Source organism: Egretta garzetta, unplaced genomic scaffold (genome assembly GCF_000687185.1).
Source record: "Egretta garzetta isolate BGI_Z169 unplaced genomic scaffold, ASM68718v1 scaffold454, whole genome shotgun sequence".
In the NCBI taxonomy this organism is placed as follows: domain Eukaryota; kingdom Metazoa; phylum Chordata; class Aves; order Pelecaniformes; family Ardeidae; genus Egretta; species Egretta garzetta.
Window position 1 is genome coordinate 2,673,517 of NW_009259429.1, and position 9,692 is coordinate 2,683,208.

Genomic DNA, 9,692 nt, shown 5'->3' on the forward strand with positions numbered 1-9,692 from the left:
GGCGTTGCTGCCGGTGCCGTGCCCGCCGCCTTGTTCCGTACGCGGTTATTCCTGCGGCGTTGCGCGCCCGAAGTGCCGTTTCTTGTTCCTTGTGGAGGCTTTGTTCTTCCCCTTGCCTCTCTCTTCCTCGGCTGGAGCTCACGAAGGGGGTGTTTCTTGGTGGTGCTTGTCGCTGTTCTCAAGGAAATTACCCAGCGAGGTTATCTGAAGTGCAAAGGAATCCGTGCTTTAAAATTATAATTGTTCTTAGCGTAATGATTTCCTTGCCAAAATCTACAGATCTTGAGAGGGCTGACATAAAAAGAGTTAGAAGAAAATACGGCCTGTCCCTTTCATAGTGGTGTTACCACCAGTAGCGTGCGCAGACGTTTGAAATGGTCAGTAGGACCCGAAACTCCACTACTTGGAATTGCGAAGCCACTCGGAAAGTTCTTTGTGTGCAACAATTGCCGCTGAAGCTGTGAGGGGGAAAAGGAAGATGCCTCTCCTACAGCCCTCTCCTTGCTGTTTGAATGATTGCACATGGGTCTGTGGGAATGACTTGGTTATCTTGAGTGTGCTTTTACTTAAAGTTTTTCCATCCCCGAACAGCACGTTACATATGTCGAGGAAATTACCAATGCGCTGCATCCATTGCATGGCTGCACATTAGCTAGATGGAGCGTGGCATGATTGCTGGTGCTTGGGTGTAGGTGATAACGGCACAAGCAGAGAATACAAGCTGTCGGAGCTGTAAGGCAGAATTAATTTCTTTTAGGGATTTCCTAGTGACATCATTCATAATTATATGGCTTAATCCTCTAAGCTGCTATAGTGCCTTCAGTTCACATTGGGCCAAATCTACCAAGTTCTGAGATGATTTCTATTCCCGCCCACCTGACTGAATCAGTTGGAGTTTTGCTTGTGTAAAGCACTGATTTAAGGGGAATGGCCCAATTACTCTAAAGAGGACTTGAAAGCAACATCAGTCAGGATCGGGCCCGAGCTCTGCGCAGTTCTCCAGTGAGAGCAGATGGGTTGATGGTTAATTTTTACTTTAGAAAGAAAGGGTATTTCCAGCTGCTTGTTCCACTGAAGAGAGGCAGCGCAAAACTCTAGATGCGAGTGCGGTTGATATGCCTGTGGTATCTTTCTGATAGACTGTGGGAGACCACAGGGGAAAAGGAGACTTGGTTATCATACTGAAGCTGCTGATTTGTTGTTTATTAATTATTAACTAGGCTTTTGAGTGCCTGCTGCAGTTTGAAGAGCCAGCACAGGAAAATGACTGGGTATTTAAAGCAGCGTAGGCTCTTGCTAAGTAGTTGCAGCGACATTAGAAATAGCCTCTGTTTTTGAAAGCATTTTAAAAGCTGGATGGGGGCACACTGAAGTTGTCACACATGATCCTTCACTGGCATAAATCGAAGCCTGTGGAGCTACAGTTATCTATACTTGTTGAGCCTCGGGTATTCAGGCTGGAATAAACAGCTTTAATAGAGCAGTGGAGCTACTGTGATTTATGGGAGTGCCTATACTTGCTAGATGTGGTTTCTGTCCTCACCCTGTTGATGTCTGTGGCAGAGCTTTCGCTGACTTCAGTGGGGCCAAGATTTGTCTTACTGGATGTAGTTTGTCCTTTCCATTGAGCAAGTTTCAGCCCCTACTTGTCCTCCCTTCGTATTAGTAGTTTTTTGTTGATCTGAATAGATCGAAGCCCTTTTAAATGAGGAACAGCACACTCCATCCTTGGCAGGGACAGCAGACGCTCTCTTTCCTGATAGGTAGGTTGACACAATTTAGTGTGCTGCTTTTCTTCTGAATGAAAACCGTAGAAGAAATGTTAAGTCCCCCTATTTTTCCCACATCCCTGTAAAAGCATGGTGTGTGTACACGCTTGGATATGTCCACATTCTTGGAGCTTCAGTTCTGTCAGATGCCTCTAGGTTTTAATTTTCCTTTTAGAGTAAGGTTGCTAGAAACTTCCTAAAGCTGTCTTTTCCATATTTTTTACTACTCTGCCCCTTGTGCAGTAGTATCCTCTGCATTAGTACAACACATTATTCCAACAAGTTTTAATCCTTGAGTAAAGGACAAAGTGCTGTGGTACAGATGATTTATGAGTAGAATATGTAACTTCTTGTTCGTTCTGTACACCTCAGTGAGTTCTTAGAGCCTTTCAAAGAATCAAACTAGAATATTTGCTGCTTAACTGATCCAGAAGCACAGTCCTGGAATAACAAATGATTCAATTTAGATGTGAATGTGAAGTCCACTCAGTGGAAATTAGTCGGGATGTGCGTTACAGGTAACGTCCTTGCTTCACGGAAGTCAGTGGGACTTTCACCATTGACTTCAGCTGTGTCAGGATTTCATTCTTGGAGCCTGTTCCCATCACTAATGATGCTAGTGAAAATTTTCATTAGGAAGGCGCTTGGATTCCACACGAGATAGTTGACCTGTGTCTGAGGCACAGATCTCATGCCACGCTTATTACTATGTTGAGAGAGACAACGTGGTCAGGCCGGCCTCTTCCCATCCCTAGAAAAAGGAGATACATTTAAGAACTTGCTGTGCCATAACCATCAAGTTGCTCTGAACATTTGAGCGTAGCAACTTCAAACTGCTTGAGTGTTTGTCTTTTCTGTCCATCCCATCAGGTCCCTACTAGTTCAAGGGGCGCCTGGTCTTTTCTTGGGCATGAGCCATTTGCAAATTGTAGGTTTTGATTTGTGCTTCTCCAGTAGATGCTCCTCCAGACCAGAAGGTACTACTGCCGGATCGGGTGAATGAATGTCTCCTATTTGTAGGTAGGCTTTGGCAGGCTTGACAGGCACCGGCTGTGCTGAAATACGGAGGTGTGCTTCTGAAGTGGTATCAAACAGTTTTGTGAGTCACCCAGGGCCCTTGGATTACAGGATGGCTTCCTTTGCCCTGCTACTGTATCTCCTCCAGGGTCATTTTTTCCAGTTGGGAAAACAGATTCCATTTAGACTATGAGCTGTGGAGCCTGATTGCAGCTAGGCATGAAATATGAGAGGAATTTTCAGTCCTCACGTCTCCGTGGAAATAGCATGGCCAATAGATGAATGCTGCAAATCTCTTTCATCTTTTTGCATAGGTGGTTATGCTTTTATTTATTTACTATTCTTTAGCCTTGTGAAGATACTGGATTAATGTATCGGTTTCAGAATGTTTTAACCTGTGTGTAGTAAAATCTGTGGGAAGGAAATAGTTTAATTGAAAGAACTGGAAAAGCATATCCTTCCTGCAGCAGAGTTACTGTCTTATAAGTAATTACTGTGTACAGTGTATGTGTGAGTGTGATGGTACTAGGAATGTCTGCGCTAGATATTCTTACCCATACTTTTCGTTACCTGATTTGAAATAAAAATTGATCTAACTCTCTCTCTCTCTCTGCCTCCAACAGCTGTAGGATTTGGAATGGATCCTGACTTACAAATTGATATCATCACAGAACTGGATCTTGTGAATACAACCCTTGGGGTAACGCAAGTGTCGGGGCTACACAATGCCAGCAAAGCATTTTTATTTCAAGGTAAGAGAAACATCCTCAACTTCTCTTCCCTCACTGCTGTCTGCGTGAGCTCGTAAGAGCTTTGACGCCAAACTGATTCCCTGGTCTACCTGAACTGTCACTTTCTTTTAGTTTTATATTTTGGGAATAGTCCTCGTTACTTTCCTGAAATATGTATGACACTTTTTTTTTTTTTTTTTTTAGTGTGCTGTCAGGTAGTTGAGGTTAGCGATCTTTAGGGGAGTATTTTTGGGTGGGTTTTTCAACACTCGCCAGTTTTTATTTCTAACTAAGTATGTCCAGGCGGTTCCAAGGTGTGGACTTGGTTGTATTCTTGTGTACTTTCCCTCTGTTCCTGTGCACATGTGGACACACACAGAGCTGAAGATATAAACTATGAGAAAGCATTTAATGTGTTGACACTGATTAGTAACATGGAGTGAGTCTTGCATCAACTTTGTGGAAACTGTTCAAGTGAGAAAATTGAACAGTATTGCGTTTAACTGTCCAAGCTGAGTATCAGGTACAGAATAAGTCACTTTGAATGGTGTTTTTTTTTCTCATTCAATATTCTAAGATATGCTTGTGAAGTATTTTAAAACACTGTTGTTGTTTTTGGTTTTTTTTTTTTGTATTTTTAGTGAGTCAAATTCTGGATGAATTAGCAAGTTTTACCATGGACTTAAGTCAGGTCCAGATTAGGAGCCAGTGTCCTGTGGGGTGGAAGCACTGAGTTGCTACAATATGCTTATTAGGCGAGAAAGACATTTATATCAGTTGAGATTAACATGCACATTAAAGCACAGTTGGGAACATTTTTATTGTGGAGACTTCCTATGTTTGTTTTTACTGTGCTTTACTCTGTGTTGAAGTGTGCATGTTAGTGTCTCACTTTTTGGTATTTGTCCTCTGTAGTTGTTTTTAAGAGGCAAAGGATTATGATCTCATTTAGCTTTAGTTCTTCATCTGCAGTGCTGACTGACTTTCTCATAAGTAATAAAAGAAGCGGGTCTATAATCTTAGTTCATTGTTCACCTGGCCAAGGCCGGGTTCGGAGCCAGAGCAGAGAGGCTTCTGGAGACCTCCTCAGAATTTGTTACTCGTATTTCAATCTTTTATGGTACAATAAGTAGCATAATTTTCACCGATTCCCAGATTAATGTCCAGAACAAGAGCATTAATTTATTCATGTAAAGGTATCAATTGTTTTTCTTCTGATACCCTGACTCCAGGCTTGTGTATTACAGACAAACAATATTAAAGTACGGTCATTCCTCTAAGGATTGCAGTAGCCTAACTGACTTAAAATATTTTAGTATTTTCAAGTGCTATTCCATGCAACTAATCACAACCGTGCTGACGAACTGTCACAGTGAGTTTTCACAGGCTGGTGGTCAGAGCTGCAGGGAAGGAGACTGAGATGTCTTTTTCAGGACACCAATTGAAGCCATTGATACTGAAAGTAGCTTTGAAAGGCTAATGGTGAAGATGGTATGGATATTCACCTCTTTTTGCCTTGGAGGACTCCATGTGTAATTTACAAACTTAGCGAAGACTAGTGTAAAAAAGGTACAGCTCGTAAAATTCACTTGAGCAGATAAATTGCAAGATATGTGTTCATGGGAAGCAATGAACAGAAATTCACTGTATGAGGTGAATAAACCCTTTGAAGCCTGTAGTTAGGTAAATAAAGCTTTTGTTAATTCCCAGAACATTATTTTTTCTTGCTAATGCACACAGGAATAGCCCTGTGCTTGGAGATAGCCTCTAGTATAAAACTTCTTCGAAGATAGCTCAGGACTATTATTCTCTTCAGATAAGCTCATCAGCCCTTGGGCTGGGAGGAGGCTGAAGACCTTTGGTCTATCACTGCATCCCGAGAGAGGTCTGCAAGGGGTCTTTTGCTGCTGCTGTCAGACAGGATGGAAGTCCGAGGCTGTCCCGTTGGCTGCTGCCCTTCTTGTTCGCATCTGTTATTTGTTAAATGTCAGCAGTATGTTCGCAGCTGAATGAATTTCCTTTTACTAATAGAGGTGACTTAACTTTACAACTACGGTTTGGCTGTCTGCGAGGTCCTTTGGCTGGAACCAGGAGATACTTAATTTTGTTTTTTATCTTGCCATGTGGTAAAACCGATATAGAAGTTAGGGCATTGTACGGGCAACTGCTATGTCTAAGTTAGAAGTAATGCTTTTTCCCACAGGGATTCACAAAAAAACACCTCCCAGCCAATGTGACGCTCCCAGAGGAAAGACTGGAAGTTAGCACTTAGGTTCAAAATTATTGTATCCCCTTGGACCAGCTATTTCAGTCTCCAAGATGTGGTCCTTTCAGCAGAGCTTTGCTTTGATTAGTTCTTGCCGTACGTGAGTAGCTAAGGCGTGCTGTGCCTTGCTGTGCCATGCTGCTCCAGCGTTGCCTCTGGGGCTGCGGGCAGGGGAGGACCCGCTTCACCTGCCAGGCTGATTGCTGAGCATGGAGCCACGTTAGAAGACCTTTTAACTCGTAGGCTTTTGCTACTGAGGATTTCCTAGTTTAGCAAATGAGACGAGTTTGTGAATGTGTTCTTTGGCGTGCAGTTTTCATAGGGATGTTTTTGCCTGCTGCCTTTGGCGGTGTCCTTACAGCAATGTAACAGGGCTCTGAGCTTGCACGAAGGTTCCCTGTGGATCATTTTCTGTCTTGTAAGATGTATTTCCTAAAATGGCTTTAGTAGAGCTGTTCAAACTGAGTGTTCCTTTGCGTGTCCCTGGATGTCTGCATCTTTGAGGTAGAGAAATGGTAATTTTTCCCCAACCCAGACAGTTATGTATACTGCTGTAGTGAAAACATGGGTTATTTTCCTAGGTAAGGTTCTTTTTCTGTGAATTAAGCCCTTTGAAACGGAAAGCTTTGTAAGTTTTGGGCATTCTTTCAGTTGCATTTAGAGGCAAAAAGAAGAAATGAAGGAGTGTGTGTGTTGGGAAGATATGCACAAAAGAAAGAGAAAATACTATTTTTTTTTAAATGTATGATCAGTGATGTTAGCTCTGCTCCAGTAAGTGCCATACTGTTTGTTACAAAGTTTCTGTGGAGTGATGTCATGATTTGATTTATCCTAGAGAAAATGTTGAAGGATTCTTTTCCCTGGAGCGTTAGCGATTTCAGTCCAAGACAGCCTCAACGAAGCCAGTGGAGTGTTCTGATTTTATAATACTATTGGTAGTAACAGCTGAAACTCGGATTTCTGTGTGAAGCAGCTTTACAGGCAAAGAAACAAATTCAGCTCCATTTTGTGTGACAGCATGGTAGAACCAAAGTGACAATTGAGAGATGTGGGTTGCCTTTGGGCAAGCAAATCTGTTTCTAATTCAGAAAAGCATAGAAACCTATAATTAAGTGTAGTCATCTGAGTGGTCCTGTTGGGCATGGACTTCGATTATTAGAGTATTTCAGCTGGATTTTTGATTGATCAGTTCCATTATTTGTGTGTTTCAGTTCCATTCTCTGTAAAATGGGGATGAGGGAATCCAAAAAGCAGTGTAAGTGCTGACACTGTGAATGGGATGAAATGTAGATATCTAACTTGTAAACGCAATTCTGCAAACACTCTGACTCTTAAGACCCCTAATGTTAAGGTGCCTTAATTATTTATCTTATAGTTATTTATATGAACAAGAGGGGGGAAGAAAGGTCTTTGTGTCCAAATGGGTTGTTCTAGCACAAAGAGACGAAGGAGGGTGAGTGGAGGTTCTTGACTAGAGTGCTCTTGGGGAACGGGGCACCCAAGATCCTGGTGTCTGACCCCATATTTCCTCACCTCCAACCAGGGGTCCAAGGAATTCAAGGAAGCAGTTCTGGGGGTGGGCGGGAAATCTACCTCAAAGAAATGTACTGAAAATATTAATCATCCAGTTAATGCATTACAGTAACATCTTACAAACATTGTGAGTGAAAGACATCTGTAAATAGCATCTTACAAACATGACAAAATTATACTGAAATTCCTAGAACAAGATGATACTATACATTTTAGTACATTAAGAACCACTGAGCCATGGGTCACTTATTGGGGCTTGGTCCTAGTCTGTGTTTCAGATAGCAAGGAAGCAGGGCTTCTTTTGACCCTGTAGGTGGAAACCTCAGCAGGATCTTGAGTTGAGTGGCAGAGAAAGGCTCTCATTATAAATAAGGCAAGAGGAGGTGCTTAACTGGTCATCCTGTTTCTAGGTAGACCGAGCCCAATGTTTAGCCTAGCTGTTACATTATGCAGTTACCTTAACCAGTCTGACTTTTGTTCTGTGCTCAGTCCTTTTTGGAGAAGTAAAATTTTATTCCTTTTACAACCTGTCAGCTATGCCCGTTTCTTTTTAATTCTTCTCTCAACATCTCTTTTGAACTAACAGAGGCTTAAAGCCTTTATTTATAAAGCAGGTCCCCCAAGAAGTTTATTAAGGCTTTGCTGTTTCTTTTCCTAGCAATCTAGCAGTATTTTTCAACTTAGTTGTTAAATTAGGAATGGTCTTTTTACTATGCATGCTATGTATAGCGCTCGGTGAAATAAACCACCAAGTACTGTTAAAAGTCTAGCTATGTGTAGTCCTTTCTTCCTTGACTGTTTCATTACATCTATTAAATGACCACTGGGTTTGTAAGAGCAAGACCTGGCCTGCGGCTCCTGCAGCCCAGAGTTCAGTCATGCTCCTTCTTCCCACTTTGTACCGGTGACTGCCGAGTTCTTTTCTCTACAGTCGTGGCTCCAACAGGAAAGGTGAAAGAATAACAAGTATCTTGAAGGACAGAGAAAGGCAATGATTTTGTGAGGAAAGAGGGAATCCTGAGTTCTTGAAACAGGATGACTGTCCTGCTTCAGGCCAAAAGAGAGAGCAATGCCGCATTCCCCAGTGGGTAGAGGTGCCTCCCAGCAGACTCACGTGAACTTCCAGATGCAGTAGAGCCCTCACTGTTGGTGTTTCTTTTCAATGTGTTATGGATCCTGACTTTTTTTTCCAGACAGCTTCCTTCTTGACTTGCTAATTGCTCGTTTAGAGAGTAGAGGTGTTTCCAGATCCCGCTCTAGGAGTCCAAGTCCTAAAAGTCAGCTTTTTGCAGTGCCAAAGTCAAAGGGGTTTGATTGCTGGCCAGCTTTGCTATGCTTTGAGATGGGTGGATAAGGAAAACTGCATAACTTGATCTCATTGTCAGGAGTGGGCACTTACCCTTTGTATCAGGAATGTTAGCTTTGCTTCTGCTAGGACGGTGTTTGGGATACGCTTGTTATGCCCTGGCTACATGTGTGGGGCAGTAGCTCAGCACCTTTGTCCATCCGAGTGTGAACGTACCCGAGTCTGTGACCTGTGTGCTGTGGCCGAGGTTTTAATCTGCTTCAAGTGGTTAAAGCTCAGTTATGCCAGCGTAACGTGCAAGGTGTGCGAGCTGCAGAGCTCAGGAAAGAGCCAGGGACTGAATGAGAGAAAGCAGATAATGGCTGAAACTTGCAATTACTCTTCCTGGGGTGAACTGCAGGGAGGTCTGCAGCGAGTAGGAGAGATACACTTTAATTTTGGAGTTCAGGGCATTGGACCCTCTTTACATGAGATAACGCAATGAGAGTTGTTGCTTTCTGTGTGATCTCTCCTGCTGTGTTTATAGCAAATATTAAGTATAAGCAGTATGGTTTCTACAGAGTAGAAATCTTATGGTAGCAGAAAAATGAGGAAGGTACAACATGGGTGGTTGAAATCTTTCTGCCACCTTCAGCTGTCGTAAAAGAGAGTAGCTCTAGTACCTTTTCCATGCCTGGTGGTAGCTGAATATCCCATCTTGCTGGGCTGCTGGGGGGTTTCGGGGCAGCAGCGGTGCAGAGCCTTGGGCACGCCTTCCCGGGCAGCTGGTGTCCTGCTCGGGTGTATTCGGCAAAGCAGATGATGACCCATGTGCTGTTGGAAAGGAAAGGAACTTTTTTTCTTTTTCTTTTTTTTTTTTTTTCCACACCAATATTGCCCATTGCCTGCCTGGGCTCGCAGCCGGGCACATGTGCAGCCATTCGCTTGCTGCTTCCCTCCAGCAGGATGAGGCTTTTTTTTTCCTTTTAAAATAGGCTTTCCCTGGGGGGTCACCAGCCAGCACGAGGGGCCTGCTGTGCCCTGCGTGGGGCAGCTGGAACTGGCCCTGTCCGGTGCGGGGCAGGCCCCGG

The 9,692-nt window shown here is 43.2% G+C and overlaps 1 protein-coding gene across 1 annotated transcript in view; it reads left to right on the top strand.

The window, feature by feature from the left end:
- Window positions 1-2,274: 2,274 nt before the first annotated feature.
- NELL1 (neural EGFL like 1) overlaps window positions 2,275-9,692 on the top strand; it is a 288,958-nt gene continuing 281,540 nt past the window's right edge. Inside the window, exons 1-2 of the mRNA XM_035892643.1 lie at window positions 2,275-2,287; window positions 3,410-3,538. Of these exons, the coding sequence (XP_035748536.1) occupies window positions 2,275-2,287; window positions 3,410-3,538 (142 nt within the window). The remainder of the gene's footprint in view (window positions 2,288-3,409; window positions 3,539-9,692) is intronic.